The sequence below is a fragment of the Leptidea sinapis genome, chromosome 8, assembly GCF_905404315.1.
Source record: "Leptidea sinapis chromosome 8, ilLepSina1.1, whole genome shotgun sequence".
In the NCBI taxonomy this organism is placed as follows: domain Eukaryota; kingdom Metazoa; phylum Arthropoda; class Insecta; order Lepidoptera; family Pieridae; genus Leptidea; species Leptidea sinapis.
The window spans coordinates 8,746,857-8,767,389 of record NC_066272.1 but is presented as its reverse complement, the minus strand read 5'-3'; the positions used below and the strand labels follow the sequence as shown (position 1 = coordinate 8,767,389).

Below are 20,533 nucleotides of genomic sequence, written 5' to 3'. Positions count from 1 at the left end.
AAAAGGAGGAGGTTCTCAATCCGATTGGTATTTTTTATGAATGTACAGTGTAGAGTACACGCGGAGTTTGATGCATAATGTTTGCCATTTGGTCCCATAAAAATGGACATAGTTTGGCCCAGTAGTTATCATTAGTTAGGTCCCGGGCTCGAATCCCGGTAGGTGCAAGCATTTATATGATGAATATGGATGTTTGTTTCCGAGTATTGGATGTTTAAATGTATTTATGTATGTTTATATGAATTTATGTATGTAGTAAGTATATTGTATTAAATATATCATTGTCTTGTTACCCATAACACAGGCTATATTATATGCTTAACTTGGGGCAAGATAATTTGTGTAAAAAAAGTGTCAATGTTATTATTATTATTAATATTATTATCATGTCATAGACATTTTTATGAATAATATTTTTGTTTACGTGGATGAATTTATTATAGTTTGTGTACTGCTTTTTTAGGATTTAGTTTGAATTTAGTTTGATTATATGTTTTTATTATTAACCCGATTGCCAAAAAGTAGGTCTTTGGCTACATGTCATTCATAGCTAACAAACGTTCTTCACGATATTTCAGTGTCTCACAATAACGTGAAATAGTGGATCTATATTGTTTAAGACACGCGTAAACTTTCTAAGGCCTACAGCTACTCAAAAAACAACATTTTAATATATTATGACAACAAAAAGCAATGAAATCTTATAGTTTACCAGATAGATGACACGAAAAAGTATAAAATAAAATAAACTACGTTTAAAAAGACCCACTTCAAAAACTGAAAAGTATAAAATTACTTAATAGAGATTTAATTTAATACACCTCTTATACAAATCTGATACCTTTAATATTTAATACTTTTGAGTTTTTGAAGTCGTCTTTTTAAACGTATTTTTTTTTGTAAAAACAGTATAATAATGAACAATAAACAATATAATTAACAATAAAAACATGTGATTAATACTTATTTTTGTTAAACGCAAATGAAATAAGATAAATAATTTTTTTTATGTTTTAATAAGTGTGTGCTTGTCAAAGTTTCGTACTACCAATAGTTTTTGATATTACGTAAATTAATATTACGAATCAATTATATAATACGAAGACAGTCAAGATTTTTTTTATCTTTATGCTACGATTTTTAGTACCATTATTGGTAGTGTAATTCATGTTTCTGTCCAAGGTGGCGTGGCTTCGTGTGGACACGCAGACTATCCTGACGATAGCCACCCACGTCATTACCAAGAACCATCGCATCGCAGTCAACCACAGCGATAGAAGAGTCTGGTTCTTGCACATCCATGACGTGAGGCAGTCAGACCGCGGCTGGTACATGTGTCAGCTGAACACAGACCCCATGAAGAGTCAGACGGCCTATCTAGACGTAGTTGGTTAGTACGGTAAATAGACTTCAAACTTAATTGTATCCTTAATGACGTCATCTCTTTTTTTCACTTTTGTACGACATTCCACAATCTTGGACGTAATCTTCACCAATTGAATGTGTGACCTTTCTCTACAGTGTGATTTTCAAGGAACTTTCTGGCATGTTAGTTTTTCTTTAAGGAAGACGAGGACAAACGAGCATACAGGTCACCTGATAGTAAAGTAGATCCTGTAGATGAAGCCACAACCAGAGAGTTGTACAAAGCATACAAGATCTTATGACGAGACGTCACTCGAACGTTTGGCTTAATTGGAAAGGGCGCTCGCACGCACGCGAGAGGTAGCGGGTTCGAGTCCCGCATCGTTCATAAAATGTTGTTTTCTGTTTTATATTTTGTATAATTAATCCCAGAAGTATATTATCGCTTTAAAAACATAACACATTCATAATAAGTGATCACCGCAGCCCCTACTCTTTTGTAACACCAGAGGAATGACAAGAGCGTTGCCGACATTAAAAAGTGTCGCAAAAACGTACATATGAACTTAAAAGCTGAACACACATTGGTACGTAGTGAGCGAGGATGTATAGCCAAACTATGGAATGATCTTTGTTGCGCGGCGTTGGCACTTTTCAATTTTTTTTTTATAACAATAAGGGACGAGACGAGCAGGACATTCAGCTGATGGTAATTCATACGCTCTGTCCAAATCAGCAACATTGGACAGTGTAACAGCTCCTCTTTCATTAAAAAATCTATACGAATAACCGCGAAAATAACTTTTACTGTAACAGTTGATTTCATTAGAGGTTTCATTATCTCGAAGTAAAGATCTTCAACAGTAGATACGTAGGGGATGTCTCTTTTTTATGAAAAAGGAGAAAAAATTACTACACATACTCGTCACCCGATGGTATGAGATCACCGCTATCAGAAAATCATAACAGCGTTGCCGATTTATAAAACATCGATTAAAAATATACATATAAATTTAAAAACAGAAAAAATATTGACACGAGGTGAAAGGTGAGAGACAATAGTTCTACCTATCGTGCCATAAATGACTTCTCTCAAAGAAAACGTTTTCTTAAACAAAAAAAAATCATCACAATGTAGTAGCGCTTAGGATTCTTCAGAAACCTTAACTAAAGTAACCTAAATTAATCAGCTGAACGTCCTGCTCGTGTCGTCCCTTAATAATTATAATAAAGCCTCATTTAATCCAAAACTCTTTTTACACAAGCGAATTATTAGTAGTATTAGTAGGTAAGATATAATTCTAATAGATTGGTGCTAGTAAGGTTTGTTGCTGATGCTTCTATTAATTTGAGTTGTGGATCTCGTTAGAGTAAAGGCCTCCTCCATGTTTTTCCATAGTGTTCGATTTTTGTTTTTATGCATCCAGTATTTTCCTGCTATCTCTATTAAGTCCACCGTTTATTTGGTCTGCCAACTCCTCGTTTGCCTTATGTTGGTCCATTCCAGTTACGTCCCTTAGTGTCATAAAATATATCTAAAATATTTCACCAGTGGTAGCTATAAAATAAAGTCTCAGTCATGTTGTGATCAACCGCTGAACAATTATTGTGTAATTCATCGTTTCAGTCGTAATATTTCTCACTAATCCGGTTAGACAACGAACAAATAATAATATCACAGTAATCTTGGGATTATCAGGATCTAAATAACATTTATTTCAGTAATTCATGCTATTATGATTAATGGGGGCTTGTCTTCTACGTAAAAATAGTAATAAAGGCGATGGTAGATTTTATACGAAATTTCACAATTTCTTATTCTGCATTCATAATTTATAAACTAACTATACTTGCGTATTTATGATTTAGTAAATTTTTCTCCTGCTTATCGTTATTAAATTTTATCATACTCTAAAAATAAAATTATAGGTTTTTTGGTAACATCCCTGGTAACAGTTAAGGCGCGGTCATACCTCAATATCCACAAAAATTGGTTTTTTAGAGAGTCGATTACAACATAACGAAATAAAAAATTCCAACGCAAAAAATACATTTATATATTATTTGATATATCCAATAAAAAATTTGGACGTTGCTTCCCAAAAATAAACTTTAGATTTTCAGCGATAACAACATTCTTTTTTTAAAGAATTTAATTAATAGGATTAGTATTTTTCTGAAACTTAAACCGAACAATTATTAAATTTAATATGTATATTTTGAATAAACAAAAGAAAACCAGTAAAATAAATGCCCATTTGCAGCTTAGCCACATGATCAACACAAATATTGTACTATTAGTTGTAGCGTTTAGTATCCTAGTGAGTCCGCGCCTTAAGTTCATAATATGACCACGCAGTACCGTGTATTACAAGATCAATATTTTATTGGATTCTGTATTACAAGACAAAAGAAAACTATGAGTATCGTCATATTGACATTTTTAAATTCATTATATACTTTGAAGGCAATGTCCAATTTTAATATTTAAAAAATTATTATTAGGTATTGAAACGGTCTTTAATAAAATATCATTTAATTGGATAATGATTAATGCATAGCTATGAATAATATGGTTTAATTATTGTCGGCACTTTTATCAACTTTTAAAATCTTAAGAAGTAGTTACAGTGGCGTAACTACGATTTTTCGTAGATAGTTTCCGTAGCGACAAATTTTATCACACCTTCTTCTATTATGGCATTTATATTAGGGATCCCAATTTTTTTTTTTGAAAATGTAATATAGCCTATGTCATTCAATGAAGATATTTCTAATGTTGCAAGAATTTTTGAAATCGATTCAGTATTTTTTGAGTGAAAACATTACAGGAAGTATGTGTATGTTATATACAAAAACACAATTGTAAAAACACAATTGTAAAAACACAATTGTTTCCACTATAATATTAGTGTAGATAGTGTGTATACAAACCGTCACACTATTACGGTAAGTAGGATAACTTTGAAGTTAACAGAGGTTGAAGCTCTATCTTAAGCAGTACGCATCTTGAAATACTCTTCGCTTCGTTCAATATCATTTAACTTTATATACCCTTTCATTAAGGAGGCCCATATCTTAAAATATAATCTAGTCTTTTTGCGATGAAAATGTCTGCGCCAGGAGAAATAATTAAAAAATAATAGTCTGACCATAAGGTAGTTTTACTACAATCCTGAGTTAGCAGCGGTAGAAAGTTTAAACAGCTTGTGAACAATACCTTGAAATGAAAATATTTTTTATTTGCAAGAAACATTGTACATGAGATGTTAATATAATATTATTAATAGTCCAATATGTAAAAATGCAAAGTATGTTATACAATAACTAAGTACCAACACACTACTGTTATGCTTTGTAATGAATATTATATAAAACACATTATAATCAATAAAAAAATGATGGAAATGGAATTCACATTTACATAAAAATCATACTATTAAGAAAATACTTAAAATTTTATCAAACACTCTTTTTAGTTGTATCTGTAATTAAACAATGTTAGTATTTTTTTATTATTTGAACGATTAAAAGTCATATTTAAAATGTGGTAGAGAGATAAATAAACAAATTATTTCATAAAGCGTTGTGGGTTTACGTTCATAACTGTAAATCTTGTTTAACCCGACGTCGATTTTAAAATAAATTCCTCTTTAACACTGTATTGTTGAAACGCTCAATTTATTTTTTATCCCCTGAGAATTAAATTTGTTGCTTTTGATGAAACAACGAATAATATTATTTCAATTAACAATTTATTTACGCACTCGATGACACAGAATACTAGTTTTTGACTCCCAGTTTTTCCTAGTTGGAAGATTTTCGAGTATTACAATTACTCGATGGTGTTTCTAGTGTCATGATCATGGGGTGACTGAGATCATCGGCAAGTGTTTAGTAGTTATTAGCAGATATATAATTGTAACTTTTTATTATGAAAATAAGGGACGAAACGATCAAGTCGTTCAGCTGATGTTAATTGATAGGTCTTGCCCATTACAATGCAATGCCGCCCAGGATTCTTGAAAAACCCGAAAATTACCTTGAGTCATAAGATGTTAAGTCTCATTTGACCAATAATTTCACTAGCTACGGCGTCCTTCAGACCGAAACAATACACGGACGAAACATAAAACTGCTTCACGGCAGTAATAGGCGCTGTCTTCCTGTGCAAAAGGGCCTCCCACTGGTAATAAATCAACTATTTTTATTCAAAATAGGATATAAAATCAATTATTCAACAAGTCAAAAACTACCACCCATTCGCAACAAACTCAGCGGGCTTCTTTTTTTTAACCAACTTCGAAAAGGAGGAGGTTCTCAATTCGATTGGTATTTTATGTATATACACCGATTACTCTGAGATTTATGATTATGATAGTTAATAGAGATTTAATTTAATACACCCTTACGCGAATGCGAACCCTTAATATTATTAAAAATACTATTATTTGTATGTGTTACCATTTCATAGGTTTGAAGTCGGTGCTTGCCCGCTTGGATTTTTTGGTTCTAGACGAAGCTAAAGATATTAAAACAAGATTTTCCAGCTTTTCAAGACGCTATAATTATATATAAGTACTAGCTGACCCAGCAAACGTTGTATTGCCGATATTAAAATCGCGATACAAAAGTAACTGTTGATCAAACATGGTTGAAAATTTGAAGTTGAATGTATCTTTTAATGTTGACTCATAATCAAAATTTAAAAATGTCATAAAGATTTAAAAAATAATTGGCGTGGACCACCCTTAACATTTAAGGGGTTGAAAAATAGATGTTGTCCGATTCTCAGACCTACCCAATATGCACTAGAAATTTCATGAAAATCGGTCAAGCCGTTTCGAAGGAGTTTAACTACAAACACCGCGACATGAGAATTTTATATATATACTAGCTGACCCAGCAAACGTTGTATTGCCGAACGTTGTAGTGTATTTAATTTGGAATGAAAAGTTCTTTAAAGATCCGCACATTCCTTTATTATCGATTTCCTGACCATGACTTTTACTTTTACTCTCAATATATGAGGATGTCGGAGTATTATCAACAAGCCATAAATTACAACTGCCTTTATGTAATTTTTTTAAACAGGAATCACAGTTTAATGTTTTTACCTATGTTATTACGTTACAGTGCTATAAGCGCTAAAAAAACAATATTTACTATAAGTCTAAGCTTTTATATTTTCGCAGCATATGGACATTGTTTCAAGCGTCATAATGATGAGTCGACTGTAAATTGAACTCAGTTGTCGTAACATTATTTGAAATAGATGCATTTTTTTATGGAATAGGATCGCAAACGAGCGTACGGGTCACCTGGTGTTAAGTGATCACCGCAGCCTACAATCTCTTGCAACACCAGAGGAATCACAGGAGCGTTGCCAGCCTTTAAGGAAGGAGTATGCGCTTTTTTTAAGGTACCCATGCAGTATCGTCGCGGAAATACCGCAGAAGGAAGCTCATTCCACAGCTTTGTAGTACGTGGAAGAAAGCTCTTTGAAAACCGCACTATGGAGGACCGCCACACATCCAGATGGTGGGGATGATATCCTAACTTGTGGCGTGTCGTGCGAAGGTGGAATTCGGCGGCATTTAGTTTGAGAAAAAAGGTACCACTGGGAGGCTCCTTTACACAGGATACCGGCTACATTATGGGTACCACAACGGTGCATATGTCTGCCGTGAAGCAGTAATGTGTAAGCATTACTGTGTTTCGGTCTGAAGGGCGCCGTAGCTAATGAAATTACTGGGCAAGTAAGACTTAACATCTTCTGTCTCAAGGTGACGAGCACAATTGTAGTAGTATTTTGGGTTTATTCAATAATACTGAGCGGCACTGCATTGTAATGCTCGTCTCGTCCCTTACTGTAATAAAAAAAAGTCTAGTAAGTGCAAAAAATTTCGAGAAGGAACTAGATTTTTGTTTGTAGTGCCCCCAGACATACTCGACTATCCCACGAGTAGCGACCAAGTTGCTCGTGAAGGTGCCAACGTGTCGCTTCGCTGTGCTGCCCATGGAGTACCAACACCAACAGTTGTGTGGAGGAAAGAAGCTGGCGATATTCTACCAGCTTCCAACTTCACTGATACGCAAAGTAAGTACCTACTATTTCCACAATCCTGGATACATCAGTTGGTATCTTGTGTCAGATAGTAGCACAATCGATTCCATCGTGCGAAGTTTTAATATCCACTTATTTATTTATTTATTCATAAAAGCTTACCAACTAAATACAATTTATTAACTTATACACTAATAATTAAACAAATATAATAAAATAATATAAATGTACTTAAATTATAGCTAGACACAACAATACCATACGAAATACATGTGATATTTTAAAATATAAAATCTTGTTTATTGTTTTTAAAATTTAAAAAATTTGAAAAGAAGATATCAATGTTTTTATCTATATTAAGAATACAATTATATAATTGTAACATTAGCTGTAGAGGAGAGTTTAAGCCATAATTACTGTGGTGGAGTTTAATGTACATTGGGGAAAAAGTACTAAGCCGACAATTGAAGGCAGTCACATGCAAACCGATTTGTGATAAAAGCGAAGGATAGTCCATTTATGACCTCTTTTAATACTAAAGCAATTGTCGTGTTATATTAATTGATCCCATATCACACCGTCTTGGTAACACCGCGCATGGAAGCGTATGACATGACGTATTAAGGAGGAGTTCTCGACGGGGGTAATAACTTATATTTGAAGTTAAATACTTATAAAATACTAGCTGACAGACGTTGTTCTGTATATAAAATTAACTTTATTTTTTACCTCCTGAGTTAGAAAGATATAAATTCTAGTAAGTTATTCATTTTAAACTTTTCTTTCAATTTGATTTCTGAACGACGGAGGACATATCAAAGGAAATGCAAAATTGTTGTTTTTATTTAATTCCGAGCATTTTCATATTTATTCAAACCTTTAAAACCTTTTAAACCTTCTCTGGACTTCCACTAATAATTCAAGACCAAAATTGGCCAAATCGATCGAGCCGTTCTCGAGTTTTATTAGCGAGACTAACGAACAGCAATTCATTTTTATATATATTATTTAAAAAACTGAATTGTGTTATAAGGAACACAGTAAGCTCAAGCAAAGCCAAATATAATTCAAATAAGTATATTATTTCATTAATTAAAATTAGTATTGTCTCCAATAGACGATTAAATTAAAATATGTATTTTAGAAACACTGCTACTTTAAATAATTACTTAGATATTTCAAAATTACTCACGCCCTAAAATCTGAAACGAAACACCTGAAAATAATTCTATAAATAATTATACATATTATATAGTCATAATAACCACTTGAAATACTACATTGCTTAGTGTCGTTATCAAAGATAATTGAAAATATCACGAATAGTGTAAGTATAAACGAGTTTTATGAAGTCGAAGGGTGAACTCTACGAAATTATAACAACACAAGGGTCAAACCTCGTGCCTTGTTTTATAGCCTCAACAAAAAGTGCGATTCCAGATAAAAATAATTTGCGCAATAAAGACGAAAGTTGAGATTTATATTTTAGCCTCATTTACGATGGCTACGCACGTTATTGAAATCTGGACGGTTTTTTTGAAATATTAAAACAGTTTGTTAGAATAATTTATAGATATTTAACAATGTATTTGCTCTTGGACTAGTAACTAGGACTTGGACTAGGATTTAAATATAAGTAGCTGAGAAATTACACAAATAAAACTGAAAACCAAATTTGATCAAACCCACGACCTCTCGGGTTCCGTGCGAGCGCATTTTCCACCAACTGTTTAGAATTTGCAAGAGCGACATCTCAAGTCAATTTCCTAATACGAAAATATTGGGGTTGATCAGGTTATCAACTGTAAAGTAGATCCTGTAATTGAAGCCACAACTTGAGAGTTAAACAAAGCATACAAAATTTTATAAACGATACGTCACTCGAATGGTTGGCTCAGTTGGAAAGAGCGCTCACACAAAACGAGGTCATGGGTCCCGCATCGTTCATAAAATTTAGTTTTTAGTTTTATTTGTGTAATTAATCCCAGAAGTGAGGGTTATCACTTTAAAACATATCAAATTGCTTAGCTGAGAAATGTCTAGAATATATTTTAAATAACTGTCTGTCTTGGTTACATTTGTCCACAAGGAGTAGTTACAGATGAGAGTTACAGTGTAAGATATATTGTAAATAATATTAGTTCAAATAGAAACAAAAAACTTTATATGTATTTCTTTACAAACAAAATAATATTTATTATATTAATACCTAAAAGATTTATTGTAACTTTAAAGCAAATGCAAAATTAAAAAAATATCTCTGTTTCATGGGTTACTCAGCTTGTGGAGTTTTATGTAATATTATGTTGAAAGAAAAAATAGTAACGTATATGCGTAAAAAACACATTCACAAACGTAAGGATAATGTAGTTTGTATTTTTCATCAAAAAAAAATTTGCTAAAATTATGTAAATTAGGGTACACGATCTTTTCGCAAAATTATTTAAATTTTCCCCTGATTAATTGAAATGGAAAGGTTTCCCACTGTCTGAATAACATCAAAGTAACAATTAAGCAATGCTGCCTTGGAGATAGCAGTTTGTAAACTTCAGCCAACACACCCAAAGGCTAGTTTCGTACAAAATTTAATTGAAAACAAAACAAGGCCTATTTAATTCCTTCTCATTTAAATTAAGATGGCTTTGACTTAAAGTAACTTGATATTATTTATGTATATTTTATTCTGAAGGGTTAATACGATATGTTTCTCACAGAAAACGATATTGGAAGAAGATTTAGAAACCAAACAATATTTTTAAAGCCTATTTGAACAAAAACGTTAATCACATTTTAAACAAAGATTTAGGTATTCTATACATTGCTGGTAAATATTTATGCCTGATGAGAAAGCTCATTCATGGTCGCTCAGAGGGAATAGAGAGGGCTATGCTCGGAGTTTCCCTGCGGGGACGAATCAGAAATCTGGATAAGATCACCGGAATACCTTGAGTTGAGTGCAGCGCAGGATCGATCGTCGTGGAAATCTTTGGGGGAGGCCTTTGTCCAACAGTGGACGTCTTCGGGTTGATGATGGAATGACAATAGTTGATGTGATTGTTGTCGAGTTGATAAATTGATATTGACATAAGGAATATAAGATTCTTCTCGGAATGGATTTAAGGATGAACAGGATAAATATAAGATAATGTAATAAATTCATAATAAAATGGCTTGATAAGACGTATTGCCATTTGAACGGTTTTATTGATGTGTCGCAAATAAATATATTTTGATCCCCTTCTTCTAAAAATACGGTGTTTTCGCAAAAAAATACATTGCAATACAAAATGTTGATAAAAATTACATGATTCCTGAATATGAATCGTTTTTAAAATACCTGGTTCCAGCGTCGCCGTTCTCCTTTATCTAAAACTGACTAAAATTCAATTATAATACTTATTACAGCTATTGTCACTAATAAGTGTTGGAAAAAATATTCATTCAGTTGCTGTACGATGCGCGATCTTTTATCATTAGATAGATATTTTTTGCTCGGACCTTATTCATTGCTTGTTAAGTATTCACATGGATTACTTAGTTAATATATAACTGGTAAATGAAAACGAAAACATTATGAAAATGCGCAAAGTCGTGGCAACAAGATTTAGGTAAGATTTCAGTAATTAGTGGGAATAATGTTTTAATTAGTGTAGCGAAACAGTTAAGGCGAACATTTGTAAGGATAGTAATGTAAGCCGGCCGGTGTAGTTCACATAAACGGCACTTGCAAATCCGTTTATGTTCCCGCAAGCCCACTTTCGGCGGATTGTAACGATAATGGTTCCAGGTGCTCGGCACTTATTTCACATGTGGCTCTAATGGAATAGCGGTAGCTTAGCACCGTCAACGTTACAGTCTGAATAATCAAACTCAAAATTGTATTCAATTGAAATCCTTTGCCCAATCTAAAGACGCCCGTATGTTATTTAGGCACTAACTATTGCTTTACTCCGTGGCTTTATTACTGCCTGTATGTGTGTTTGTTGATTTATAAATACTATCACTACAGCAGAAGTAAAAACTTGATCAGTAAAGTTGTGTATTTTTGAATATTTGGAATGGTTTGGAATTTCACACGAATTGCTTTACTTATCAGTATAAAAGAACTAGCATTTATGTGGTTAAATACACATATTTATTTATTGCGCTATCGTACACAAAAATGACAATTTATATTAAATAAAAATTTAAAACTTCGGAAGTATTACAAGTATTTTACATTAAAAAGTTTATCTCTCAGAAAAATCAACTTTAATCCATAAGTTTAACGACTATCTTACGAATTTCCGATCAGGCCACGTGTCCTGACGGGAGTTTAACATTTTATACCCACCCCAAGAAAAGTACTTAACGCCGCTAATGAAGTATTCACTTCAAAGTGTCTCACCTGATGTTTTCATTGATCTACGGCCGTCTTCAATAACCTATTTATCCTAATTTCAACTTACTAGAGGTAGAAAAATCTAATCTTTTACGCTTACTTACATTTCAATAACCTATCGATATAAAGCATTGGACTATAACTACAAATGCATACGACTATGAATAAAAAGGCATTTATTTTCTCAAAATTGATTCCTTTAGAATTCTTTTTGATGTCATTTCTTATACTACTAGATACTACTACCGCTTCGGAATCAAATGGCGCTCTGAGAGAGAAGAAGCGGCGCAAGAAACTCTCCCAGCATTATTTTTTTGCGCTCTTTTCAATAAAAATATACAATATTGTACAGTCATTTCTATCGCTATAAAATAATCACAATCTAGTCCCAGGCTGTCCGATCATTTAGATATTCAGCAGTGGAGTAATAGGACTTACGACAGAGCCATTTTTTTATAGATCATTTAAATTTATTTATAGATAATGCCTGAACAGTGGCTGGGACTTTATTATAGAAGTGTAGACATTTACCCTTAAAGCTATTATGTATCTTATGAAGCTTATAAGAGGCTTATAGAAGATGGATAAGATCTTGTCAATAAACGATGATAGCAATATATCCGTAACAAGAGATACGTAATCTTAATGTACGATTTTACGTTTTCCATAATATAAGTAAAAATAAAAAAAAATTAATAGTTTAACGATATTAACAGAGTTCTAGCGAACATTTAAAAGGTTATCATAAAAGAGCTTAATAGTTAAACGTGTGTCCGAGAGAATATTAGACACGTGCTTCTTTTGGATATCTCGTGACAAATTTACATTCAAGAGGTGTGTCCACAGACTCTGTGTAGTTAGTTCGGCGCAGGTGTTAAAGCCCTCACTCGGGAAACATAAAATATAGATCGTCTGGAACTCGGCGGGCGTGATATATCACTATAGCCTGTTCTTTGAAACAATATTCAAATGTTCTCACGTTCTCCGAAATCTAATGTCCTTTTTCATTTTCACAAAAGCTTGTAACCGGTTTTATATAATAGTTTTTATTAGCTTATATCCAAATCATAGACAAATCACGTCGTATAAAAACAGAACCGTAATATGGAACATGCCACTAATTACGCGACAATATGCTTTGACTGCTATACCTATCTATACATTGCCGCATTTAATCCAGTTGTTTATAATGTTCTTGGTCAATAAGCAGCAATGTAAAACATTTAATTAGTTCAGGTCACATAATATTATGCTGAATTTAGAATCCGATTCGGACAGTGACAGTTGATACACGGCTTATGAGAAAAGTGCGCTTACATTGTCTTTAAGCACACTTTTGGTGTTCCGCTATCAGACTACGAATGATATATATGTATAGAACTAGAAAATATTTCGTTCGAAATTTTTCAAACTTTATTCATTTAGGTCAAAGAAGTTACACTAATGAATATCAAAACGTTTTGGGAGGTATTTTAAAAAAAAATATTATTTCCTTAAAATACTTGTTTCGTGCGGCGGTGTAAAAATTTTTTGGTAGATATCGCTTAAATTCAAACTGTGCTATGACAAATGACTCGGCGATCGGCGAAAAAACTTTTCTAAGACGGTCTAGTGAGGGTCTACCTTAAAAATTAACTGAAATTACAAATAACTATGTTTTTTAAAGATAAAACAAAATCGTATATATTTTTTAAATGAACTGATACGTCAGTCAGAGCAGACCTGGTCGCAAACTTTTAGCATAATTGAAAGCTAATGGTCGCTCAGAGGGCAATAGAGAGGGCTATACTCAGAGTTTCTCTGCGAGAACGAATCAGAAATGAGGAGAACCATAGTCACCGACATAGCCCAAATGATTGTGAAACTGGGTGCAGGTGAGCAGTGGGCAGGGCACATAGCTCGACGGACAGATGGCCGTTGGGGCAGTAAAGTCCTCGAATGGCGATTACCTACTGGAAGACGCAGTGTTAGGTAGGCTGCCCACAAGATAGACCGACGATTTGGTAAAGATGGCCGGAATACGTTGGATGAGGGCAGCTTAGGACCGATAGTCGTGGAAATCTTCGGGGGAGGCCTTTGTCCAGCAGTAGATGTATACGTCCGGCTGATGATTATGATGAAATATTCATCAAAATCTAGAAATTTAAGTTCCACAAAGTCTCCCCAAGAGTCATGATTATAATTAAACAAAAAAAAAACATTATAACCCATATTATTTATGGTGCACACACAACTTTGTCCGCGCAATATTTCAGATTCCAATCTGACCAATGAATCGAACTTATTTTACAATATCATATTCTTTTTGCAAACGTTAACCATCAATTATAACACTGGAAGCCTTTCTCTTCTCTCACTGCGCCATTTGTTTCCAATGCAACGATTTTCTATTTGACATTTAACTAAAGTTAAGAATAATTCTAAGAAATCAATTTATGAAGAAAATACAATATCAATACAAAACTAAATCAAAATGGCCGCAATTGACATTAGCTCATTCTAATTGAATTGAAGAGAACCGCAAAAAATGTTCCTTTGCTTCCAAATTATCTGAAAATTTCTTTAAAAGTGGTTCAGCTTTTTTGAAACATAAGCACACTATGTTTTTTTGTATAATATTTAGATAAGACAAGCATTAATAATGTAAAATGTTTGTAAACAGATACATCAGTGAGCGGTTCTGTAGTGCACTTGGTTAAAGTATCAAGACTACACATGGGAGCATACCTTTGTATCGCTAGCAACGGTGTTCCACCTTCAGTAAGCAAACGGGTTATGCTCGTCGTTCATTGTAAGTATAATCTTAACTTATATTGTAAACTAAGTAGTAACTTTTTGTTTTTTACACTTTCATCATCCCGAATCCCTGTAGGTGCATGCATTTATATGATGAATATGTATGTTTAAGTAAGTATATTGTATTAAATATATCATTGTCTCGTAACCCATAACACAGGCTATATATGCTTAAATTGGGGCAAGATAATTGTGTAAAAATATTATTATTATTATCATGAAAATGAAATTTTTAAATGTTTAACTTACCTAACAAGACATCATACACTGTATTACGAGATATAAAAACTTTCTCGAACTATTGTTGATTTTTTTTATTAGTAGACTCCGCTTTGTCTTTTGGAAAAAAATTCACTCCTCAAAATATAGAAGAACGAATAGTTTTAATAAAATCAGAGCTTTAACTCAACATGATAATATCTTTAATACATACGATATAGATTTGCTCCAAATTCCGACATAAAAAAAATAAGTGACAGTAAAATACACAGAATAAGAAATTTTGATCGCTTAAATACTGTTAAGCGCCAAAATGTTCTGAAGAGAAATTACATTAAACTTTCGGGTGACTATAATTAACGTCCGTTTTTTATGAAACTATCCGATTTTTCCGATTGAATCAATGTTATTGTTTAACATATTATATAATATTGTTTCACTATCTGTTTGTATAATATCAACGTGTATATTCACCTACTTTCTGCTTTCAGGCTTGTTTAAAAATTCATGAAGCGGTGTACATAATATTGTCTATCTTCACTGAGAACATTTTAAAGTTTCATACAGTTCTGTTGGGTGGGTTAGGTGGCTGTTTTTTCAAGTGTGGAGTTATATTTCTTTCATTTTAGATAAGGAAAGTTGTGGTGCGGATCTAACGATAGTATATGATAACCACCGATCGAGTCTCTTTTGCTATATCAGCGTTTTCTGGCTTTGGAAAACATGTTTTTACTGACGTACCCACACTATATTTACAGCATAACCGCATTATGAAGTTATGTCTATACAAGCTGTACCTGCTTACTCGTCAGCGTCGACTTAGATTAATCATAGACTGTTATTATAAAATGCAACAACCTAACTATTTCATTCAAAACTGAATTCTTATGATTACCATAATTTGTACCAACATCGTTTCTTATCGGTAACATTTGAGCAATATATTTAACTACACTAAATTTTCATCAAGAAGGTTCCGTTCTTAGGTTATAAAAGGACATACATAAATTTCAAAAATTGTAGAATTGGTGTCAATGGGTCACAAAATTAAAAAAGTTGTATTTCACAAGGCCTACAGATTCTCTTCATTTGCGATACTCAAACAAAACCAACTTGATCAATTATTATAAATATGAAATAAAGTTTAATTTTTTGAGAGCTATTAAAATTATCATTGTTCATGCAACGTTTTTTGTTTCAGTTCCGCCAATAATGACAATACAAAACCAATTAGTTGGGGCCATGGAAGGTGATACTGTATTTTTAGACTGCCATTCAGAGGCCTATCCAAAATCAATTAATTATTGGACGATAAATGATCAAATTATCTCTCAGAGTAAGTGCTTTTTAAGATATATTAAATTGAGTTTCATAATATACCTAATACTCACTTTATTAATTAATTCTACTAATACGGAAGATAAAGGCAATTCTTATGAGGTACCTTCGACAGTATTTAATCATGACCCACTTTACTGATAATTCTTTTAAAATTATAGGTAGGTTTATACTTGATTAAGGATTGGTCTCCGCTTCGCTACAACTAGATACCGCAAGTGTAGTTGCAAAGGGCCGCAACTAATACTATTTGTTTCTATATATTAGTATCTAGTATATTAGAAATGGCATCAAAAAAATTCTAGAGGACTCAATTTTGAGAAAATAAATGCCTTTTATGATTTTTCGAGTCAGTCTCGAACAATGGCTGACTTTGTCGTGCCACATGTTCTGTTAAACTTTGCTAATAATTGAAACCAAAATGCCGGGTTGCGTAGTAAAATTTCGTGCAATAAGAAAGGAACTGGGATAACAAATCATCAGTAAGTATTTTGTATTTTATTAATTTCAATGTAAAGTAACACACAGCATATGTAACAAAATTTGAAAGATGCCATTGAGTGTCAAGATGCCACGCACACAAGCATCTAATAGTTGCCGTAATAAGAAAGCTATTGTTCTTAGGTAGTGCGGTAGTAAGTAATCCTTAATCTACGGGTTTATATTTTCACTAAAAATCATTGTATGACAATTGGTGGACTGTCAGAGTCTAATAAAATGATAACAGTTACTTACGAAACGTGTTGAAGCTAATTTCGAGCTACTTGTAATACTCGACGACATAAATGACTGTAGGAAAATGACATAAAGGAGGGTCACGATTCAATTTTGTCGATAGTACTTAATAATATAACGGATCATAGAATTGACTTGTGGACAGTGGACCAGTGGTCCTTTGCACCGGATGTCGGCTAGATTATGGTTACCACAACGGCGCCTATTTCTGCCGTGAAGCAGTAATATGTAAGCATTACTGTGTGTCGATCCGAAGGGCGCCGTAGCTATTGAAATTACTGGGCGAATGAGACTTGAAAACTTATGTCTCAAGTCGACGAGTGCATTTGTAGTGCCGCTCAGAATTTTTGGATTTTTCAATAATCCTGAGCAGCACTGCATTGTAATGGGCAGGGCATATCTATTACCATCAGCTGAACGTCCTGCTTGCCTCGTCCCTTATTTTCATAAAAATGAGAATATGATGGGCTTACTTTCTGATTGGTGAATTCCTTAGATGTACGTAACCTGCTTGTCTTGAGTGAGGGTTGGTCAGTTCAGCTTTATCGGAAACTTCAATGAAAGGGCAATAGTAGCTTATATCACACCATGGCGCCGTGAAGCAATAATGTGGAAGCATTATTATATTTCGGTTTAAAGATAGCCTTAACTAGTAAATTTACTGAGATAATAACAGATGAACTATTATGTCTCAAATTGACGAGCGCCATTGCCGCTAAGAATTTTGGGTTCAATCAAGAATCCTAAGCAGCACTGTTTTGTAATGGGGATTACATTATTATTATTATTATTACATTACATTACATCGTATTACAGTCATCAGTTGATTGTCTTTATAGCCTCATCACTTTCTACACAAAAATTTATACGTTTTCTAGTTTTTGAAGTTATACTTTTTCAGGCGCATTATGAAAAACCGATGAGAGTGAAATTTTAAGATGCGCACGCATCACTGTAACCCAAAAATAACAGGTTGAAGTTGGTGGTTTCTGACGTGTGTAATTTTTTTTGGTTTCTTCTTCCATTATTAGGACAGGCAAAGGATTCAAGCTCATACAGCCGTATTCATTATTCAATAATTAATTGTCAAAGCCATCTTTGCAAGATTTTTACAAAAATTTTCATTCTAAAAACGTAGCACGAGGAATAAATCATTTATAACTAGTAACTACTGAAGTATAATTTCTTGCGTGCATACATAAGTACACACACACTTTTAATTTTACATCGTCCACGTTTCGCAGAGATGAATTATTATTATTATGACTTTTATTTTAAGCTCCCTCATATTTCAAAAGTAATAAAATATATACAACCCTTTTAGCTGACAAAAGATTCGAGATAACAGCTACGGAACGAGGTTACGAGGTGGACATGAAATTAAAAATAAAGAAAGTAGGAAGAAGCACTTTTGGGACCTACAGCTGTATTTCAAAAAATTCTCTCGGCGATACGGATGGAACTATTAAACTTTATTGTAAGTGATACTTTCCTTGGACAGCTCTTTCAAAGTGGTCTAACTTTATATAATACAATTTGTTTCTGACAGCGAATAAAACAGTTTTACAAGTCCTTGTGGCGTAGAAGTTTCTTAACTTTCAGATTTTGCATTTTTAATGCACTTAATATTGTATTATATCTAAACTATAATAAGGTAGTATAAATCTAAAGTATAATTAATAGTAAAATAAGGTATTTAAGTCTGGTGATATAATCAGTTATTTATGCAACTGTTGTATAATAAGGGGTATTAAAATACGAATCACGCGATTATAGTATAAATAATTAATTGAATCGGCAATATATCTTTGGAATAAACAACAAGCAAAAAATTTCGCCGCGGTATCATACAAAGCGCTATTATTTATAGAATGGCATCTTATTACATATTTTTCATAGCCAACTTTGTGTGAACATAGATGGGGGTGTAAATTAGGATATCATCCCTACCATCTGGATGTGTGGCGGTCCTCCACAGTGTGATTTTCAAGGATCTTTTTTCCACGTACTATAAAGCTGTAGAATAAACTTTCTTGTGCGGTGTTTCCGTGACGATACGACATGGGTAGCTACAAAAAAGAGCGTACATCTTCGTTAAAGACCGGCAACACTCCTGTGATACCTCTTGTATTGCAAGAGAATGTTGGCGGCGGTGATCACTTAACACCAGGTTCCCCGTACACTATAAATAGTGATTAACATACGTTGAAGTTACCATGATATCTTGCTGTATACAGGATGGCCCATGTAGATCCGCAAGCATGGGCAAGTCTGAAACTATAAGAGATACAAAGATCTGGTCCTCATGTTTTCGATTTTAGTGACAAAACTTCATTCATGGATTTAAAAAAAACGGTAATCGATTCAGGAATTGAACCCGGAATTTTTGAAAAATTACGTTACAGTTCATTATTTCTATTTTGATATCGATTGTCTAGGTATTAGGCATTAAATGTTACTATGAAACTAACCAAGTTTCAAGTTATAATGCATTATTTAGTCTACGAAATTATAAGCCTTTTTTAAATAAAACTTTGAACTTGTTTAGTACCGCTTTTACTGATTGTGTTAATATAAGTTAAAATTATCTCTACAGTTGCTTTTAAGTATTCAACGTAGTATCATAGCTTGTTTTGCTTACTTAATCTAACGTTACCCCACAGGTAATAATCTAGTGAGGTTAAATCGGGCACCTAGCGGCTTATTTGATAGAGCCGTTTGATTTCTGAACGGAGTACTAATTTTCTTCAAATACATGAATGCAGTTTTTCTTGTTAATAAAATAGATGGCATGATTGCAAAAAACAGATCTATGTATGTCTCCTAGTTACAGACTTGTTCATACCGACCGATCTACATAGGGCATCCTGTATAGCTCGGTGACTTGATGTAGCAACACTTAATGAGCGGAAAAGTATATATAAGTATAGGTAGCACTAAGCGTTGTAGTATATATAGCTACCAATATATTATTATATGTTCGATTGCTCTTCTTTAATATATTACATTTAATTCTTATTTTATAGCCTCTCTCTGTTATATTTTGCGTATAAATATTTGATAAACAAAAGGCACAATTTGATTCATGTCAAATATTGCAGCTCTATCTGGAAAATTTGAAGAAATGCAGTACAATGAAGTCGATTTTGAAGAAACGCCAGATGTTAGCGAATTAGAAGCACTGAAACGAAGTATGGCTGTCAGGAACACATTTCATAATATAATATTACTCATAGCTGTACTTGCCATATTATAATGCTATTTGTATATATAAATATATTGTTATCTTTTTGAGAAGTCGTTTTATTCATATTTTCTAATTAATATAAATATCTCAAAATAATTTCTGTTATTATTATTCTAAATAAGCATTCTATGATATTAATCGTTTAAATTAAAGGTAGTTATCACTTTGGTTGCACTTTAAGAAATTTATATATTATATACAATGGAAATGGTCTTAGTTTGAGGCTCTTTCACGCGTAAATCACTGATCGTATCGACATGAAACTACCATTCAATGCGAAATATATCCTAGATGGTTTATGGCTACTTACTTTTTTTAAATCCTTTTAAAATTCGGACATCGAAGCGAATAATTGTATTTGACATAAATGCTTTTTTAACCAGGC

The 20,533-nt window shown here is 33.0% G+C and overlaps 1 protein-coding gene across 1 annotated transcript in view; it reads left to right on the top strand.

Moving 5' to 3' along the window:
* LOC126965799 (lachesin-like) overlaps nucleotides 1–20,198 on the top strand; it is a 49,516-nt gene extending 29,318 nt beyond the window's left edge. Inside the window, exons 3-8 of the mRNA XM_050809570.1 lie at nucleotides 1,183–1,390; nucleotides 7,301–7,465; nucleotides 14,476–14,604; nucleotides 16,030–16,164; nucleotides 18,226–18,378; nucleotides 20,003–20,198. Coding sequence (XP_050665527.1) covers nucleotides 1,183–1,390; nucleotides 7,301–7,465; nucleotides 14,476–14,604; nucleotides 16,030–16,164; nucleotides 18,226–18,378; nucleotides 20,003–20,157 — 945 coding nt within the window. The 3' untranslated portion in view covers nucleotides 20,158–20,198. The remainder of the gene's footprint in view (nucleotides 1–1,182; nucleotides 1,391–7,300; nucleotides 7,466–14,475; nucleotides 14,605–16,029; nucleotides 16,165–18,225; nucleotides 18,379–20,002) is intronic.
* The last annotated feature ends 335 nt before the right edge of the window (nucleotides 20,199–20,533 follow it).